The sequence below is a fragment of the Salmo salar genome, chromosome 12 (genome assembly GCF_965601325.2).
Source record: "Salmo salar chromosome 12, fSalSal1, whole genome shotgun sequence".
NCBI classification, from domain to species: Eukaryota; Metazoa; Chordata; class Actinopteri; order Salmoniformes; family Salmonidae; genus Salmo; species Salmo salar.
The window spans coordinates 51787139-51808638 of NC_138302.1; the positions used below are offsets into that span (position 1 = coordinate 51787139).

At 42.6% G+C, this 21500-nt stretch overlaps 1 protein-coding gene across 3 annotated transcripts in view; it reads left to right on the plus strand.

Annotated features, from left to right (window-relative positions):
* Positions 1-15265, plus strand: part of LOC106565213 (plexin-A1) — a 256630-nt gene extending 241365 nt beyond the window's left edge. For all 3 annotated transcript variants that reach the window (XM_014132076.3, XM_014132080.3, XM_014132077.3), the window contains exons 27-32: positions 3747-3843; positions 4215-4405; positions 7279-7448; positions 9105-9317; positions 10159-10309; positions 10615-15265. In XM_014132076.3, coding sequence (XP_013987551.1) covers positions 3747-3843; positions 4215-4405; positions 7279-7448; positions 9105-9317; positions 10159-10309; positions 10615-10710 — 918 coding nt within the window. In that variant the 3' untranslated portion in view covers positions 10711-15265. The remainder of the gene's footprint in view (positions 1-3746; positions 3844-4214; positions 4406-7278; positions 7449-9104; positions 9318-10158; positions 10310-10614) is intronic.
* Positions 15266-21500: the final 6235 nt, after the last annotated feature.

Genomic DNA, 21500 nt, shown 5'->3' on the forward strand with positions numbered 1-21500 from the left:
GGTGTGATGAAACAAAAATGGAACTGTTTGGTCATAATGACCATTGTTATGTTTGGATGAAAAAGCTTGCAAGCCGAAGAACACCATCCCAACCGTGAAGCACGGGGGTGGAAGCATCATGTTGTGGGGGTGCTTTGCTGCAGGAGGAACTGGTGCACTTCACAAAATAGATGGCATCATGAGGGAGGAAAATTATGTGGATATATTGAAGCAACATCTCAAGACATCAGTCAGGAAGTTTAAGCTTGGTCGCAAATGGGTCTTCCAAATGGACAATGACCCCAACCATACGTCGAAAGTTGTGGCAAAATGGCTTAAGGACAACAAAGTCAAGGTTTTGGAGTGGCCATCACAAAGCCCTGACCTTAATTCTACAGAAAATGTGTGGGCAGAACTGAAAAAGCCTGTGTGAGCAAGGAGGCCTACAAACCTGACTCAGTTACACCAGCTCTTGTCAGGAGGAATGGGCCAAAATTCACCAACTTATTGTGGGAAGCTTGTGGACGGCTACTCGAAACGTTTGACCCAAGTTAAACAATTTAAAGGCAATGCTACCAAATACTAATTGAGTGTATGTAAACTTCTGACCCACTGGGAATGTGATGAAAGAAATACAAGCTGAAATAAATCATTCTCTCTATTATTATTCTGACATTTCACATTCGTAAAATAAAGTGATGATCCTAACTGACCTAAGTCAGGGAATTTCTACTAGGATTAAATGTCAGGAATTGTGAAAACTGAGTTTAAATGTATTTGGCTAAGGTGTATGTAAACTTCCGGCCTCAACTGTACATACCTCAACCAGAAGCCATGGATTACAGGCAACATCCGCACTGAGCTAAAGTGTAGAGCTGCCGCTTTCAAGGAGCTGGTCTCAAACCCGGACATTTATAAGAAATCCCGCTATGCCCTCCGACGAACCATCAAACGGGCAAACGTAATTGCAGGACTAAGATTGAATCCTCCTACACCGGCTCTGACGCTCATCGGATGTGGCAGGGCTTGCAAACTATTACAGACTACAAAGGGAAGCCCATCTTCGAGCTGCCCAGTGACACAAGCCTACCAGACAAGCTAAATTACTTCTATGCGCGTTTCAAGGCAAGAAATACTGAATCATGCATGAGAGCACCAGCTGTTCCGGACGACTGTGATCACGCTCGCCATAGCCGATGTAGGGATAGCCCCCTTTTTTTTCAACGTTCACCTAAATGACATACCCAAATCTAACTGCCTGTAGCTCAGGCCCTGAAGCAAGGATATGCATATTATTAGTACCATTTGAAAGGAAACACTTTGAATTTTGTGAAATCTGAATTGAATGTAGGAGAATATAACACAATTGATCTGGTAGAAGAAAATGCAAAGAAAAAAACAACCGGTCTTTTTCTACCACCATCTTTGAAATGCAAGAGAAAGGTCATAGTTATAGCCATCACTCTTGTTGTAATTCCGATAGTGTCCACAAAATGGCAGCAGTATATGTGCAAATGGATAACTTGAAAAATGAGTGAACAAGAAGACTTTTAGGGTGAAGTCGCCAGGTACATTTGGGGAAATTGTGAAGGAGACATTTGCATTCATATTCCATTTTTCTGCAAGAATATTGTCAAATCTGTATACTTGGACTTTTATTTAGCTTTCCAAGTATTAGTAGCCATATTATAAGTTCAAGATTTGCAAAACAACCAGTTTTCATAACTTCATAACTCTGAATATACTTATACGTTGTCCAAACGGAAAAGGCATGCTTTCGCAAAAGGTTAGCGCCTACATTTTGCTACCGAGACGGGGTTTCCGGATACTCCCATAAAGCCCAGCTCATTGGCTATCTAGCTAGCTTTGTTTGAACCCGATATGTGCTTATTTGACAAAGATAGTCGTTCAAGTGATGGCCATGAAGGCATCACTCTCTGACCAAATATGGTGTCCTAAAGGATATACTACACCCCTAATGAAATAGTGAAGTCCTTCTAGGATCTCTGAGGAATAGATACAAACGTGATTTGACTCGTTCGAACAACATTTAGGGTGAGACTTTCACAGATTCCTTTCTTTGCAAATTGAACGAGTGGAAATACAAAATTGATCGTGCGCGCTATATGGAACTTTTAAGGATATGAAAAAGGATTTTATCTAACAAAACAACACTTCATGTTATCTCTGGGACCCTTTGGATGATAAATTAGAGCAAGATATCAGAATGTAAGTACAGATTTCACCTTCAGAGGTGAATTTATTGCGTTGAGAAAAGGGTTTTGTTGTTAGGAGCTCTCCTCAAACAATAGCATGCCATTTTTTTCACAGTAATAGCTACTGTAAATTGGACAGTGTAGTTATATCAACAAGAATTTAATTATTTTCAGCCAATATAAGACACTTATATGAACCGACATTTGTTGTTTCTTTAAAATCTGCGATCTTGACATAACGCACTGCATGATTTACAACTGTCCTGTTAACGGGACGCCTATCCCTAATTAAACAGGTCAACATTCAGACCGATTACCTGGACGTGTACTCCGAGCATGTGCTGACCAACTGGCAAGTGTCTTCACTGACATTTTCAACCTGTACCTGACCGAGTCTGTAATACCAGCATGTTTCAAGCAGACCACCATAGTCCCTTTGTTGTTATCATACACCCACTCATGACCGCAGTGTCCGCCCCTCCCAGATGGCGGGGTTATGGTTCCTTCCTGAACATGCCTTTTACCACGAGGAACCAACCAATCTCAGGAGGGAAAAGTACCTCCCAAAGTGCTTTACAGTGTACTGGAGTCAATGACTCCAGTCACCAGAAATGTGTATCAGTATTTTCTGACCGTATGTCATGTGCAAAGTGTTCTGAGTGGTCACTACTTGTTTGTACAGTGCCAATACATGTATACCCGGACAGCTTATTAGGTACACCCATCTTATACCGGGCCGGACCCCCCTTTGCCTCCAGAACAGCCTGAATTCTTTGGGGCATGAATTCTACAAGTCTGAACATTTCCACAGGGATGTTGGTCCATGCTGACGCAATGGCATCATGCAGTTGCTGCAGATTGGATGGCGGTATACCTCCCCCACCAGCCTGTACCGTTGACACCAGGCAGGATGGATCTATGGTCTCATCTATGCTTACGCCAAATCCTGACCCTGCCATCAGCATGCGCAACAGGAACCGGGATTCGTCGGACCATGGGATGTTTTTCCACTCCTCAGTTGTCCAGTGTTTGTGATCGCATGCCCACTCGACCCACTTCTTCTTGTTTTTAGCTGGTAGGAGTGGAACCCGGTATTGCCGTCTGCTGCAATAGCCCATCTGTGACAAGGATCGACGAGTTGTGCGTTCCAAGATGTCGTTCTGCACACCACTCTCGTTCTGCGTTGCTCTCTCATCAACAAGCAATTTTCGCCCACAAGACTGCTGCTGACTGGATGTTTTTTGTTTGTCTTACCATTCTCTGCAAACCCTAGACACTGTTGTGCGTGGAAAGCCCTTGAGGGCGGCCGTTTCTGAGATACTGGATCCAGCGTGCCTGGCACCGACGATCCTACCACGCTCGAAGTCGCTTAGGTCACTCATTTTGCCCATTCTAGCGTTATCTTTTACAGTAGCTGGACGCCTGTCTGCCTGATTTATATAGCAAGCCATGGCCACGTGACTCACTGTCTGTAAAAGCGATCCATTTTTGTGAACTGGCCGGTGAGTGTATATCTCTAACTGTTTTGACGTTCCCTATATTCCCAATCAGGTGACGGATGGCTCTGTGATCGCCCTAGTGCCCAAGCAGAACTCTGCCTACAACATCTCCAACTCCTCCACCTTCACCAAGTCCCTCAGCAGATACGGTGTGTGTTTGCATTTAGACAGGCAGCCCAATTCTGATCTTTTTTTATCCACTGTTTGTTTGACCAATCACATCAGATATTTTCAGGTCTTTTTCAGAGCAGATATGATTGGTCAAAACACCAACTAGTACAAAAAAATGCTAAGTGCTTTTCTGTGAATATGATTCAGAAAGCACTGCTAAACATGAGAAATATCAATAGAAATGATGCATGCTTGCTAAGTCTTGACAGTAAGGTTTGAGCGTGATGTAAGTGACTAGAGACTACCCCCTCCCCCCTCTCTTCCTCTCATATCCTATCTCTATCACATGTCACATAATGCATTCATCTGAATCCGAACCATGTCCCCTCTACCCCATCTTCCCGTCCAGAGAGTATGTTGAGGACGGCCAGTAGTCCAGACAGCCTGCGCTCCCGCACCCCCATGATCACGCCCGACCTGGAAAGTGGCACCAAGCTGTGGCACCTGGTCAAGAACCACGACCACTCGGACCAGCGCGAGGGAGATCGCGGCAGCAAGATGGTCTCTGAGATCTACCTGACCCGCCTGCTCGCCACCAAGGTAAAACAAAGTTAGACACTTTTCCTCTCTACAGCATTGCAGAGCTCACACACACACAGGCTGACAGGTATGCAGGCAGGGTGATTGGTTGAGCCTTCTTGGGTGTGTGACAAAACACAAAACAATGGCAGACAATTTCTCTCCCCTCGGATCTAAAACTAGTTGTAACCACGAACTTTAATGACTAATATTCCTGCACCCCAATGACATTGTCGCCGAAAAGGGCTTGTTAGCAAGCCCTTTATAAGCCACGTTTTCTTATAAAAAAATGGCTGACGATAGCTACACTGCGTCTAGGCTCTGGAGCTCATGGGCACATAGACATGTCACATAGGGTTCAGGAGCCAGCTGGTTAGCTATGATTCCACCATGGGCAATAACAACTGGCTACCCGCTCATTTTCAGTCAAATATGTTCAACTCATAGCTAGTTTATCCACCATATTTAGAAAGATGGCTACTGACTGAAATGTAGCTAGCTAGCATGCTGAGTCACACTAGGGATTAAACATTTTCTGAAAATCTACCGAGTTTCTATACCGGGAATTATTCATATTTGTCCCGGGAAATACCTTAATCAGAATTGCCCATTTGAAAGCATTTTAAAACCAAGATAGGGTTACTCAGGGTTTCCTCAAAATAAGATTGTCGATGTGCCACATTGCCGTCTTGGCTGCACCACTCACTATATAAAGATTTTACAGCAAGTGAAACTGATATTTAGTAATGACAGAATAACTTTGGTCGCCAATGACATTGTTGTGAATTGCTAAACAGGCCATTCATAAATTCAGAGCGTTATCATGTTCCTGAATTAATTCAGTGCATTTCAGTAGTAGGCTCGACACAGAGCGTGCTCAGGACGCACAGAGCGCACCCCGAGTAGGTATTAGCGTTGTCGAATCATACAAACTTTGTAATGGCAGTCAAACGAAAGTCAAATGACCAAAGTTGCTAAGCTTGCTAGATAACCTCCAACGAATGACAGAATATCTACTATTTGGCTAAATCACGTTGATGATTATACAGATAGCAGATCAGCTCATGAATAATGGAGAGATGAAGAGTGGAAATTGTTTAAATATCAAGGTGGAGACCAACTTTGTTAAAAAATATCCATATCTACTCTCATACCGTTTCTTGAGCACACATTCTCTACCGAAGCTCTCATATGGGCAGCAATACGAGACAGCGCAGAGAAGCGGGGGACATTTTATGGCGGTATTTTGACATGCATAGGCGAGACGTGCTTTGATAATGCAACCTATCGATTATAGATTAAAGTTAGGAATTTTTATACGAATTTCTGGTTTCAGTGGGATTGGGATGATAGGAAAATAGCCTAGGCTATATAGAGGCCCTTGGCTCAACACCGGTTTAAATCAATGTACCGGGATCCCGGTTACCCATGTTATACCCTATCTAGCCAACTATTCATCTTATTCTTTGATACATTTTGGTCAACTTGCTCAAGCAATAGACAGTTTGTGGAAAGGTAAAAATAACAACTAGTAGACAAGTTTTATGAATGATCAGGCAGTGAAACTACAATATATTGGTAGCTAGCTGGTGAAGCTTTTATTCATTTCACAGTTAATTAAGCTGAGGCTGGGTTTCCCAAGTCGTTCGGTGCTTACTGCTAATGCCGGCGAGCAGCTAAACAGACAGCTCTGCAGCGCGTCTGTGTGACGGTTCACACCCAAGAAGGCTCAACCAATCACCCGATGTAACTGATGAATATTAATGACTTTGCCTACAGCTATCCTATAAAAGGAGGATCGCTCCTCCAATAAAGAAAAACAACACCCACTGTCCAAGCTCGAACCGCTTTCCTCCCGCAGCCAGCTCGCTCATTGACCTTTGTTTCCCCGGCGACTGGCTCAGAGGCTCATTAACATTTTTCATAACCTTTTGCATGAGGAGGTGCAGCTCCCAAACGCTACGTTGTGTCTTAATTAGCAGCCTGACCTTTGGCTATTGAGCTGTTTGGTGTTAGCTGGAATCGGGGGGGGGGGGGGGGGGGCTTTTTCCTAGGACCTAGAACATTTTATTGGTACCCTCAAGGCAGTGTTTGAATTGATTAATGGGGTGTCCATATTTTTGTTCTAGCCCAGCTATAAAACACACCTTGGTTGAATCAAGCGCTTCCAGATGAGTTGGTTTGTGTTGGGCTACAACAAAAATGTGCATTCCTTCAAGTCACCCGGGCCCAGGTTTGCTGTCCAGAGGTGCGTTCGTAAGGGTGCATCGTACCGAACATTCCAGATGGAAATGCTCTAGCAGGTAGAAGGCTCTTGTTTCTATCTGATCGTTCCAGAACGTGAATGCAGCCCAGCCCATGTTTTAATGAGAATGGTGCTAGTGACACTAGGATTAAGCACTAGAGGCGGTGTTATGCTATTAACCGACAGCCTGTTACTTTCTGCTCCTCCATGCCTTGTTGGTAGCATATCATCTACCAGGCGCAGAATGCCCCACAATACCATGCAGTCATTTACAGGCGCTAACGACGTTAAGGCGTTTTTGCTCACCCTTGCAATCTCTCCCCCCTGTTCTTTTCTCATTATCTTGTGATTTCCATTGTTACTTCAGGTAGAAAAGTGCAAGGTTAGGAATATGGGGGTTGGAGTGTTTTTAATCATTAACGCAAGTGGGAGGACAACAGGAGACTTGGCCAAGTGTAGTTTCTACTTATTGTAATAGTGCCTGATACTTTCGATTCTTCCCAAAAGTGCATTAATCCCCAAAGTGCAAACCCTGCCAATCTGGCTCTCCAAGCAGCCTCAATCAAATGCTCCAAGTATTTGAAAGAAAACCAATACTTTTTTGACCCAGGTCTGTGATTCATCTCCATCTTCCTTCTCGTCTCCCCAGGGTACGTTGCAGAAGTTTGTGGACGACCTGTTTGAGACTATCTTCAGCACGGCCCACAGAGGTAGCGCCCTGCCACTCGCCATCAAGTACATGTTTGACTTCCTGGACGAGCAGGCCGATAAACACTCCATTTCTGACTCGGACGTACGGCACACGTGGAAGAGCAACTGGTGAGTGGGTCAGGGCAGTTGTGCATGTGTGTTGGGTGTGTGTGAGACAGAGGGAGGAAGAGCAAGTGTGTGTGAGGCAGGTTGTCTAAGAGAGTATATGTGACAGTGTGTGAGAGAAGTTGAGTAATAGTGTTTTTCCTTGCAGTGTTTGGGGGTGAGTGTTGGGGACAGAGGAGGCTGGTGGGAAGAGCTATAGAAGGATGGGCTATTTGTAATGGCTGGAATGGAATATGGAACAGTATCAAATACACATGTTTGACTCCGTTCCATTTACTCCATTCCAGCCATTACAATGGGCACGTCCTCCTACAGTGGCAAGAAAAAGTATGTGAACCCTTTGAAAATACCTGGATTTCTGCATAAATTGGTCATCAAATTTGATCTGATCTTCATCTGGGTCACAACAATAGACAAACACAGTCTGCTTAAACTAATAACACACAAACAATTATGCGTTTTCATGTCTTTATTGAACACACCGTGTAAACATTCACAGTGCAGGGTGGGAAAAGTATGTGAACCCTTGGATTTAATAACTGGTTGACCCTCCTTTGACAGCAATAACCTCAACCAAATGTTTTCTGTAGTTGCGGATCAGACCTGCACAACGGTTAGGAGGAATTTTGTGCCATCCCTCTTTACAAAACTGTTTCAGTTCAGCAATATTCTCGGGATGTCTGGTGTGAACTGCTCTTTTGAGGTCATGCCACAGCATCTCAATTGGGTTGTGGTCAGGACTCTGACTGGGCCACTCAAGAAGGCATATTTTCTTCTGTTGAAACCATTCTGTTGTTGATTTACTGTGTTTTGGGTCGTTGTCCTGTTGCATCACCCAACTTCTGTTGAGCTTCAATTGGAGGGCAGATAGCCTAACATTCTCCTGCAAAATGTCTTGATGAACTTGGGAATTCATTTTTCTGTCGATGATAGCAAGCTGTCCAGGCCCTGAGGCAGCAAAGCAGCCCCAAACCATGATGCTCCCTCCACCATACTTTACAGTTGGGATGAGGTTTTGATGTTGGTGTGCTGTGCCTTTTTTTCTCCACACACTAGGGAGAGTAGCAGCAGTGCTGCACTTTCTCCATTTACAGACAATTTGTCTTACCGTGGATTGATGAACATCAAGGCTTTTAGAGATACTTTTGTAACCCTTTCCAGCTTTATGCAAGTCAACAATTCTTAATCTTAGGTCTTCTTAGATCTCTTTTGTTCGAGGCATGGTTCACATCAGGCAATGCTTCTTGTGAATAGCAAACTGAAATTTGGAGTGTTTTATTTCATAGGGCAAGGCAGCTCTAACCGACATCTCCAATCTTGTCTCATTGATTAGACTCCAGGTTAGCTGACTCCTGACTCCAATTAGCTTTTGGAGAGGTCATTAGCCCAGGGGTTCACATACCTTTTCCAACCTACACTGTGAATGTTTAAATGATGTATTCAATGTAGACAAGAAAAATACAATAATTTGTGTGGTGTTAGTTTAAGCACACTTTGTTGTCTATTATTGTGACTGAGATGAAGATCAGATCAAATTCGATGACCAATTTCTGCAGAAACCCAGGTGATTCCAAAGGGTTCACATACTTTTTCTTGCCACTGCATAGTTCGTCCCACCGGCCTCCTCTAAAATGTGTTCCTTCCCCCCCCCCCCTCCAGTCTTCCTCTGAGGTTCTGGGTGAACGTGATCAAGAACCCCCAGTTTGTGTTTGACATCCACAAGAACAGCATCACAGACGCCTGTCTGTCTGTGGTGGCCCAGACCTTCATGGACTCCTGTTCCACCTCAGAACACAAGCTGGGCAAAGACTCGCCCTCCAACAAGCTGCTCTACGCTAAAGACATTCCCAACTACAAGAACTGGGTGGAACGGTACGGCTAGTAGCTTTGTTATGCACCTGGCAGACATTTTTGGATCAGGTTGAAAACGAGGCACTTGATTTCACTTTGTTTAAGATTGGATTCAAACAGGGTTCTATCCTCCTTTTAAGTCTTTTGATGCGTCATATGATGTATCATACTGTATGAAAGAGTAATTTGCACCGTTCAAGATAAGGTATTCTGTAACAATAAGTGTCTTACTCTTAAATCATTTCTGGGTAACAATTAATTACCTTACTGTAGTAGTTTTCCATTTAATGGTCAATTTTTTTTATTTTTTATGTGCTTTAGCAAATAACTTTCTCAAGCAAGAATATTGCTAGGACTGTCTGGGAGTGGTCTGGGTGGGTAGGGAGAAACAGAAAACTAGCCGTTATTGGCTCTTTGTTATTGGTCTATTAACCAATTTACCGCATGGTGATATCACCCGGCAAGGAGAAACTTCACCCATGTAAAACCTGCTGATTAGAAGGTCCTGTGTAGACCAGGACCTATCAATAACACTGATCATATTTTTTTACACTTTTACAGTGTTACTTTCATCAGCTGTTGTACAATATGATACAAAACACAGGAGAAAACTGAATTTGACTGCACCGGACCTTTGATATAAACAGCGGGGGGTCTAAACTTGAGAATTCTACCTGGTGTCGACAGGGTTAATGGCAAGCGCCTCGATGAATCATTTGGTCTTTTGATCCTCTCTCCTATCCCTTCTTTTTTGTTGTTGTTCCCCTTCCCTCGCTGTCTCTTCTCCCTCTCCTTTCTTTCTCTCCTCTCTCGCTCTCTTTCTCCTTTAATCACCCTACTTTAATCCTGTTGTCTCTCTCAGGTACTACTCTGACATCTCGCGGATGCCTGTCATCAGTGACCAGGATATGAGTGCGTACCTGGCGGAGCAGTCGCGGCTCCACCTCAGCCAGTTCAACAGCATGAGCGCCCTGCACGAGATCTACTCCTACATAGTCAAGTACAAGGACGAGGTGAGGACAGTGGCCACCATTTTGTTTTTTTGTTTGTTTATTTATTTAGCCCTTATTTAGAAAGGATTGCACCCTACTTTTTGGAATATATCACTTTGAGAAACTGCTCCGTTGTTGTTCTCAACTACTGCTTTTGTCAAATTAAGGTGACGGTTTCTCATTGTTCTTCTCCCTCCCTCCCCTCCTCTCTCTCATTCGCTCTTGCCCTCTCTCTCTCTCTCCATCCCTCCCCTTTGTCTCTTTCCTTCTCTCTGTCTCTCTCGGTCTCTCTCTGTCTCTCTCGCCCTCTCTCTCTCCATCCTCAGATCCTGTCAGCTCTGGAGAGGGATGAGCAGTCGCGGAGGCAGAGACTCAGGAGCAAGCTGGAGCAGGTCATTGACACAATGGCCCTGGCCAGCTGAGGAACGACTCTTCCTCTCATCCTATTCTTCTCCATCTTCCTCTCCGCCTCTCCTCACCCAGAGAAAATGAAACTCAGACAGTGTGGTTTTCAAACCCTCCTAAAAACACGTGATGAGCTACTGCAAAGGACAGAAGGCAGTACACTGCACAGGGGCGATTCAGCAGTACTGGGCGGGCCTGTGCGTGTGTGTATGTGTGTGTAAATGCAGGTCTATAAGTGTGTATGTGTGTCAGAGACCGGGGCACTGGACATTTCGTCGAACATACACCGTGAGACAACATCACCGGAAAGCATTTTGATTATCGTAGCTGTTGTCGTCGTGGTTTTGTTTCTCCGCTGTCGGTTTTCCTGGATTTTGTCTTCGCTGAAGCTGTGTCTCGGATAGACAGGATGGGAGTTTTGGAATGGAACTCCGTTTTGGCATCACGAAAAGGACGGAATGTTGTTTGGACATGGGCCTTTCTCGGAGCCAATGAGAGAGTGGCTCCTCGGGTCACATGATTCCTGTAGGAGTCAAAGACATTATTACTGTTGTTTTGTTTTCGTATAATTTTTTTAAATAAATGTAATCAACTGCCCACTCTGATCTCTCGCCACCTGTGTTACTGCTGAATTTGCACAATTTGCAGAAGAGTTACAAAGGAAGACTATATAGATATTATATATAAATACAACTACATTTTTTAAGAAATTAAGATTAGGGTGAAAACATTTCAGTTTTTTAGCTGACAAACATAATTTAAAAAATCCATCAACAATGAAACTTTCATTTGATATTTCGAGCAAAAAAAAATCTACATTAGAAGAATAAAACAACCGCAAAAGAAAAATAAACAAAAGTTATCCTGTGCCATGTTTTTGTTGTTGTTGTGAAGTGAAAAGACATTTTGTTAGATGGAATATGCTACCGTATGATTTAAATATAAATATGCCTAGTGACTGAAATTATTCTCTGAGTAATAAAAGATGGAAAGATACGAACATTTAAAATATCTAGGGAAGAAGAAAGCAACTTTGTCCCTTAGGGCCACCATAGGAAGGGCATCTCATTATATTGTCATATTTCTGTATTGGAAAGTTGGGCTGGAGAGGTCCTGCGAAAATAAGAATTTGCTGTCATTTCCGATCTGTTGTGCAATCTCGTTTTTTGAAAAGCATCACAGACTCACGCAAGCGTTGCTTCTTTTCCTAGACACTTCAGATTAAATCTAGTTTGAAGGCTAATTTGTATCTTCCAGGGCTAAAGAATTTGACAGTTTGTGCTACAGTGGTTGACCAATGTACAGCATTGCACTACTTGAACCAATAACCATCTATAAGCTACCCCACCACCAGTTAGCATCACCACATCTGATTGGCTGAGCTTGGCAGGAAATGACCAATGCTGAGTGGGGTCATAGGTCAACGAGTGCACATGTGATAGAACATTCACTCTACCCGACATGTGACCTGAAATAACGTATTGGGTACAGTACGTCTTGAGGGGCTGTGAACAGGATGAAAACACAGTTTTACCCCTAAACAAGTCTCGTATCTCCACCCCTATACAACCGGAAATCCACCCTCCTTCAGTATTTCTCTTAATCTCTTCTGTACCTCCCTAGGCATTCTCTCATCCTCGTAACATCCAACAACAAGAACAGTCAAACTCTTGGTGGTTCCAGACTTGGTCCACCTATTCACTAGTGTTAGCCTCAGAATGTGTTCTCAGTCAACTTAACTGGTAAAATAAGGGTTAAATAAATAGCTAAATGGGGTCAGGTAGGGCTTTACTAAGCCTCTCAGTCTAAAATGACAAAGTGGAGAAAGACAGAAAGCCTTTTCCAGCTCCAGGCCCCTCTCGCTCATCGCTTCCCAATGCTATTATGCAAATAATAGGCAAGGTGATGGTAGTGCGGTACGGAAATCTCCTTCTCTCCTAACCCAGAGATATGAGACAAGACGGGGCTTTAGCTCTCACCCATCAGGGGGTTGGGACTGGGGAGAAGAGGCACCCTCCACTCATTAGCAACACAAGGCTAAGTAATCCCTTAGCTCCCCTGGCACTTGTTTCCATCTAAACAAACCCTAATGCCATGTGTGGCTTAAGCTTTTTAAAATACTTCTCTCTTCAGATAATTGTTATTCTTGCTCTTCTATTTCCCTTCTTTTTTTGAAGTTTTGAAAGTTTGACTTTGTGGTGCGATGCTTTTATTTATATTTTTTTTATTGCTTGCCGAAAACCAAACTGTGGTCTAATGTATTTTTGTTTGATTTTGTACATTGTATTTACTTAGGTTTTTTTTCATGATGATGAAGTGAAATGAAGCTTTTGGCCAATTGTATTGTAATTAGGTTGTTTTCGTTGTTCTTCTCGTCTCTTTTGAACATGTATATTGTGCGTAATACGGTACGCCGAAGATAAACACGTCTTTGGTTTATCTGAAGTTTAACTACTTGACCGATCTAAAGGTTTCTTTTCTGATCTCCACTATCAGTGGAAAACATTGCATCAGATAAGCATCTGTGTCTTTTCACGATTGAATGAGTGACTTGATGCTATAATCCACATCAGATTTTTTTTTAAACCATCAGGGCTATCATTTTACTCAGAAATAAATGCTGTTGCAATTCCATTGTATGCCAGGTTCCTTACAATATTCCTCTGCACAGAAATGAAGAAAAAAAACACCCCTAAATAGACAGGACACATTGGTACATCTCAAATGGCACTATAATACCCATCTATTGCACTATGGCAGTGGTCAAAACTAGTGCACTATATAGGGAATAGGGTGCCATTTTGGACGCAGACATTGATGTATACAGCTATACTGCATTCCTGTTGTACCTTTCTCTACATATCGGACCGTTAACATAGGGGTGCTAGCCTGGTCCCAGATCAGTTTATGATGTATAGCCAAGACAGTGTTAACAATGTGTTGAGAGGACTGCACAAACAGATTTGAGACCAGGCTATACTGCTGCTGCTTTGAGAGCCAAACAGAACCCTTCTAGGGACCACTCGTCTTGCACTACTAGCGTTCTTGGGCCAAAACAACATTCCAAAGTTAGCTTCTTCGAACAGAACAGGGTTTCTTTCTAAGCAACCGTGTACCTGACTAACTTGTTGGGAGAAAGCTTTACATTTTGACATAATACATTTTTAACTACTGTACATACTGCAATTTCTTTTTTAAATGATTAGTCAGCTTTACAGGGTTTTAAAAAACATGTTTTTCCCTGAGTACACAACTTTCCCTCTTTTGCTGCGTCTATCTTTCTGTGCTCTTAGATCACAAGTTAATGAAGTAGATTGGTCTCCAAAGCTCCGGAGCTCAGTGAATTTGTTAATAGCAGTCCTATGAAATATCCGCATCGTAACCATGTATGCGGAAAATACATTACACGCTGGCAGCTCGGCCTGTCCAAACTCTTTAATGTGTGTTTCTCCCATCACTGCCCTGGTTGTTTTTTTTATGAAGACGCAACTTATTCTCCATTTCTCAGGACATTGCCTCTGTTGTTTTGCGACGTTCTCTCTGCGTTGTAGTTCCGTTGTGTCAAAGTTACGGCCTTGAGGGAAGGAGGACTTTAGCTTGTTTTTGCATGACTGCTTGAGTTTTCGATCAATTTGCTTCCCCCAAGTCCAGAAGGCTCCTACGTGAGATTTCATTGTTTCACATGATCTGTCCCTGTTTGTTTGTTTGTATGGTGATTGGCTTGTGTTGGTGTCACTGAAGTGGTACAATGTACAGCATGTCGATTTAGTAGCATCATGGCCATTTAATGTGATCAAGAGGAACCGGCGCTAAAACTTGACACAGCCTGACATAAAGCTGTCATAGGACCGATATAGTGCTGTCATATGATCGACAGCCTGCCGAAGTCGTTTGTGGCTAGCCCCACATTATGTTTGGTTGACCATCTCATGCCATATTATAGTGTTTTGTCAATCGATATACATATGAACTGTCATGAACTGTTATGACCTCACATTGTCCATCTCTCATCAACTCAAGTTAACTCATCATTAATCTTTCCTGAACCATCTACACCCAAACAGATTGGGCCAGTTTCCCGGGAAACCGGAATAAGTCTATTCCTGGATTAAAAAGCACCTTTTCAAAGGAGATTCTCCAATGAGCATGATTTTTGGAGTTGGAATACGTTTAATTCTGATCTGGGAAACTGACCCAAAATGATCAACCCAGTCATGCCTTGTCATCCTATTGCCTTTCCCAAGCCCTGGTTTGAGAAGATTCTGACCATTTATTTTCCTCTTCATTACTTTTTGCCAAACTCTCAACTCAGTAGCTTTAATTTTTCCAATTGAAAACTGCAAAGGATACAAGAAAATACAAAATCGATCAATTATAGACAAACTGGCAACATATTTTTTTTTCCTACATCCAATAATTCTGATACTTTAAGTTTCAGACTTGAAGTGACTGTCACAAGTGTGCAGGTTAATGTTCATTGTGTAAATATTCTGTTGTTTCCTATTTTGCAGATTTACTACTTGTAAATAAACACTCATCAAGGAGAGATTAAACATTTTTTGCTAAGTAAAATGTGGGTTTCCGCTCTCTATTTGATGTTGAAAAGTGTCCACAAACACACACACAGGATTTGAATTATTCGTAGCCAGAGTGAATTCATTAATTTATTTTACAATAGGATGATATTACTTGGAAAACAGAGCATGCTTAAAAATACAATACTGTTATACTGGAATGGTCTTTCGTTTCTCTGAAGTCCCATAACGCCCTACTGAAACGATGTGTCTCTACAGGTGGCAAGGTTTCTAATATATGATGATGAATCATATTACTGTTTATGTCTGTCTATTTCTGGATGTCAGAGTGAACTTCAACTGTGCCACTATTGGAGGGGGGGATTCAATGTAGAACTGAATTTACAGCGCCTTCAGAAAGTATTCACACCCCTTGACTTTTTCCATATTTTGCCGTGTTACAAAGTGAGATTAAAATGTATTTAGTTGTCATTTCTTTTCAACGATCTACACAAAATACTCTTAACAAATTCTCACATTTGTAAAAAGAGATATGAAAAATAAATCCCTAATATATCTTAATTGGAGAAGTATTCAACCCCCTGACTCAATATAGAATAACCTTGATTACATGATTACATCTGTGAGTCTTTCTGGGTAAGTCTCTAAGAACTTTGGATTGAACAATATTTGCCCATTAATCTTTTTAAAATTCCTCAAGCTCTGTCAATTTGGTTGTTGATCATTGCTAGACAGCCATTTTCAAGTCTTGCCATAGATCTTCAAGTCAACTGTAACTAGGCCACTCGGGAACATTCACAGTGTCGTCTTGGTAAGCAACTCCAGTGTATATTTGGCCTTGTGTTTTGTGTTATTGTCCTGCTGAAAGCTGAATTTGTCTCCCAGTGTCTGTTGGAAAGCAGACACTAAAACACAAAACGGTAAGCAATGCAGATCTGGGAGCACAGTGGGTAGGAAAAACTCCCTAGAAAGGCAGGAACCTAGGAAGAAACCTAGAGAGAGACCAGGCTCTGAGAGGTGACCAGTCCTTTTCTGGCTGTGCCGAGTGGATCTTTGATGTGTATGTAACTGTAGCCGTTTTAAAAAGTCACAATTGGCCTCATGGTGAAATCCCTGAGTGGTTTCCTTCCTCTCTGGCAACTGAGTTAGGAAGGATGCCTGTATCTTTGTAGTGAGTGGGTGTATTGATATACCATACAAAGTGTAATTACTAACTTCACTATGCTCAAAGGGATTATCAATGTCTGCTTTTTTTAAAAACTTTCCCCCATCTACCAATAGTTTTTTTGTCTTTTCTACCAATAAGCACCCTTTGCGAGCCATTGGAAAACCTCCCTGGTCTTTGTGGTGGAATCTGTGTTTGAAATTCACTGTTCGACTGAGGAACCTTACAGATAATTGTATGTGTGGGGTACAGAGATGAGGTAGTCATTCCTAAAATCATGTTAAACATGTATTGCACAGTATTTAAATACATGCAACTTATTATGACTTTGTTAGGCAAATTTTTACTACTGAAATTATTTAGTAACTTTCCATAACAAAGGGGTTAAAATGTCTAAAAACATAATTCCACTTTGACATTATGGGGTATTTTGTGGAGAGCCAGTGGCACATTTTAAATTCATACTGTAACACAGTAAAACATTGAAAGTCAAGGGGTGTGAATAGTTTCTAAAGGCACTGTATGTGGACATGTACAGTATGTGTACCAGAAAGTCCTGGTACTGCTCCATGTAAGACTGTAATTGATCTACCCAAAATGCTCTATAATGTCAAAGTGAAAATACATTTTTACAATTTTATAAAAGTTACATAACTAAAATAGTTGTTGCATAAGTATTCACCCTCTTTGTTAAGGAAAGCCTAAATGAATTCAAAAGTAAAACTTTGCTTAACAAATCGCAAAAGTTACTCTGTGTGAAATAATAGGGGTTGACGTGATTTTTTTTCATGACTACCCCTTCCTCTGTCCCACATACATACAACATATGTAAGGTCCCTCTGGTAAGTATTACATTTCAAGCTAGTTCAACTACAAAGATCTGGGAGCTTTTCGAAAGCCTCATGAAGAAGGGCAATGATTGGTAAATGGGTAACAATAACAAATCACACATTGAATATATCTTTAAGCATGGTCAAGTTAATACTTATGCTGTGGATGATGTATTAAATCACCCAGACACATCAAAGATGCAGTCGTCCTTCTGAACTGAAGGACAGGGAAAAAAAACTGCTTAGGGATGTCACCATGAGGCCATTGGTGATTTTTAAAACCGCTACAGAGTTCAATGGCTGTGATGGGAGAACTGCGGATGGATGGATCAACAATATTGTAGTAACTCCACAATAATGACCTAAATGACAGAGTGAAAGGAATACAATTATTACGAAAACATGCATACTGTATGTATGCAACAAGGCACTAAAGTAATACTGCGACAAAAGAAAAACACGGCAAAGGAATACTCCGTTTGGCCTAAATGCATAGCCTTATGTTTGGGGCAAAATACAACACATCACTGAGTAATTGCCTCCTTATTTTCAGGCATGGTGGTGGCTGCATCATGGTATGGGTATCCTTGACATCGGCAAAGACTGGAGAGTTTTTCAGGATGAAAAATAGGATGGAGCCGAAGCACAGACAAAATCCTAGAGGGAAACCTGGGAGAGGAATTCACCTTTCAGTAGGACAATAACCTACACCACAAAGCAAAATCCACACTGGAGTTTCTTACCAAGAAGACTGTGAATGTTCCTGAGTGGCCAAGTTACAATTTATTCATGGGAAAATATTGCGCAATATTGGTGTGCAAAGCTCTTATAAGACTTCCCCAAAAAGACAGCTGTAATCGCTGCCAAATGTGTTTCTAACATGTATTGACTCAGAGGGGTGAATACTTATCTAAGCTACGTGTATTATTGTTTTATTTTTTATTCATCTTAAAAAAGATATATTTTTCCGAGAAGGAACGCTGAAATTGCGTAATGGTCGTGGGAGCACTGAATCAAGTATGAACCTGTCTGAGGCAAATGATCTCCCTCCATTAACACTATGATGAATTCCGTGTGCGCGTAAGCGTGTGTGTACCCGTAAGCATGCGTGTGCATGTCTGCGTGTGCACTCGTGTGTATCTGTGTGTGTCCCTGCATATAAAATGCCGTTGCTATTTAATAAAGGCATGAGCTGTTATTTTCTTCTTCTCTAATCTTCCTTAGTTACAATTAGAGAGCAGCGCCATATGTTTTATGTTATCACACACTGAACCAAATAAAATTGGAATTCTATTTTTCGCTGAGGACTCTTGGTATATCTGTCAGAGTGCATTGTGTCAGGAGCACAGCGGAACCAAAAACCCTCTGTGGCGGCGATATCTGGGGCTCTTAAATGGCGTTGCGCGGTTCAGTTGTTCTGTGCGAGGCCAAGGTGACAGGCGTGACCGGTCGGTGGGATGCTACGAGCTGGATTACTGTCAGTGTTGTTCTTAATTCATAGGTGCACTGAATAGGCAACTGGTATGTGGGTGTGTGTGTGTGTGTGTGTGTGTGTGTGTGTGTGTGTGTATGGTGGGGGACAGGTAGTGCCAACGTTCAGCCCTACACACCTCTTCTCTCCTAAGAGTAGTCACTCCACTCTGCAGCCAAAATGGGCAGCTGAAGTGCCATAAACCTTATGAACCCTATAAATATACAATGCAGCTAGAGCCTGTCTGAAAGAGGTTGTTCGGTGAACCATGCTTGTGTGTTGAGTAAAATTATCTGACACCTAAAGACTTGCCTTAGCTCCCCAAGCTAATGCCTAGACTTTAGTTCTGCGGGTTAGCAAAGCCTGGTGGCACACAGCTGGAGATGATCTGGGTTGAATTCCAGTCGGTAACACCTAGAAATGTTGGTGTAATATGGACTTGGGAGTCAAACGTTTGCTTACAGGAAGTAAAAGTTAAAGATGACAGAATAAGATGATACATGAGGCAGACACTTAACAATCAATTTAAACAAGAATAACTAAGTTAACAAGAATGAGTACAATGTTAATGAATTCATCTCATTCATCTCATACTTCATTAGTTTCCAACAAACTGTAACTTTACGTTTCCATCAAACTGTTCAACAGGTGACTATTTCCTTTTTTTCTATGGACAGACCAACTCTGAAATCACTGATAGAGATGTACAATGAAGACTGACCTGTGAGCACCTCCTCATTCGCATTGAGCCCTTCGGTAGCCCCCCCCCGACTCCACCCCATCCTCCCTCTCCACCCCCTCCTTTGGAGATTGGTGGTCCACGGGGGTGGTCTGCTTTTCCAGCGGTCGGATTCTCCTGTCTTCTTGGTGATGGGGTGAGTCCCCCTGTGGAATGTGAGGCGTCGATCCGATTACCCGGAACAGTCCTCACATCTTCAATCATGGATGGAGAATGAGGTGGTGGTGGGGAGGGAGGGAGGAGTGTTTGTGTGTTGGAGAGAAGGTGTGTGTGTTAGAGTTCAGTGGGGTCATGCACAGAAAGTCCCTCACCAGACATTGCTGCTCCATTTAATCATGGGTCACCTCTGATGACTGTTCTGAATCTAGAATTGTCGCTAATGGCTGGAGGAGTCCAGTGTCACAGACACAGTGCAACCGTCTTTGATGTGGAAATGTGCCGCTTAGCTTTTACATTTTTCAAACGTGTCTTGGGTTTTCATTGGAATTAATATGAAAGGCATATCCAGTGAGAAACAGTCCAAATGTCTATTGTAGCTCTTGCTTTGTGGGTGAGCAGCAAAGACGTCTTTACACATTTGAGTTGCACACCTCTTTTAAAGAACATTCCTTGATTAGAATTTTCCCTCAGACGCCTGAGTGATGTAAATTAGGGTACCAATTTGGTATTCTAAGCATACAAGAGTTCCCCAAAACAATTTACTCAAACGTATTCCTTCATAAATCACAGGACCGATGGACCCCATATTCTTAGTAGGCACTAGCAGCGGACTCCTAAATCCTTCAAAGAGGACCCATAAGCCTTGCTGTTTCTGTCTTTATTCCCTTTAGTCCACTTGTCTTTAAGCCTCTTCATGTCTGATCAACAGAACAGTTCACAGTTCAAACGTGCCACAGTTCAGCCTTGGTCACCCCCCATTTAACAGCCCTATGATTGTGTTGTAGCAAAGAGATAAGACCGGCATCACCCTTTTTAAAGAGAATGGATTCATTGTATTGCTACGCTCTCGTTTCATTGATGATGTTTCATAGTCAAAGTCTATCAAGACTAGTCACAGTGTAGTTCATCTGTAGGCTACACCGTAGTAATGAAAGGGGAAAGCAATGTGAGTTTTTTTGGGGAGTGGGGTTCATAGTCTGGTCCCAGTGGTAATGTCATGTATAATTGTATAGTCACATGGCAGGAAAACTGGAATCCGTCTCACCTAATTTCTATCAGCATGTCAAGTGTGCAACAAGAGGGTGAAAAAACTCTAGATCACCTTTACTCCTCACACAGAAATGCATACAAAGCTCGCCCTACATTTGGCAAATCTGACAATACCTCTATCCTCCTGATTCCTGCTTACAAGCAAAAACTCAAACAGGAAGTACAGTACCAGTGACGTGCTCAATACAGAAGTGGTACGATTAAGCGGATGCTAAGCTACAGGACTGGAATATGTTCCGGGATTCATCCGATGGCATTGAGGAGTTTACCACATCAGTCACCGGCATCACCAATAAGTGCATCAACGACGTTGTCGCCACAGTGACTGTACGTACATATCCCAACCAGATGCCATGGATTATAGGCAAAATCCGCATTGAGCTAAAGGCTAGAGCTGCCGCTTTCAAGGAGCGGGACACTAATCCGGACGCTTATAAGAAATCCCGCTATGCCCTCAGACGAACCATCAAACAGGCAAAGTGTCAATATAATACTGAGATCAAATCATACTACACCGGCTCTAATGCTCGTCGGATGTGGCAGGGCTTGCAAACTATCACGGATTACAAAAGGAAACCCAGCCGTGAGGTGGTAAGGGTAGGCAACAACACATCTGCCACGCTGATCCTCAACACTGGGGCCCCTCAGGGGTGCATGCTTAGTCGTCCCCCCCCCCCCCCCGTAGTCCCTGTTCACCCACAACTGCTTGGTCAAACATAACTCTAACACCATCATTAAGTTTGCTGACGACACAACAGTGGTAGGCCTTATTACCACGATGAGACAGCCTATAGGGAGGAGGCCAGAGACCTGGCAGTGTGGTGCCAGGACAACAACCTATCCCTCAATGTGAGCAAG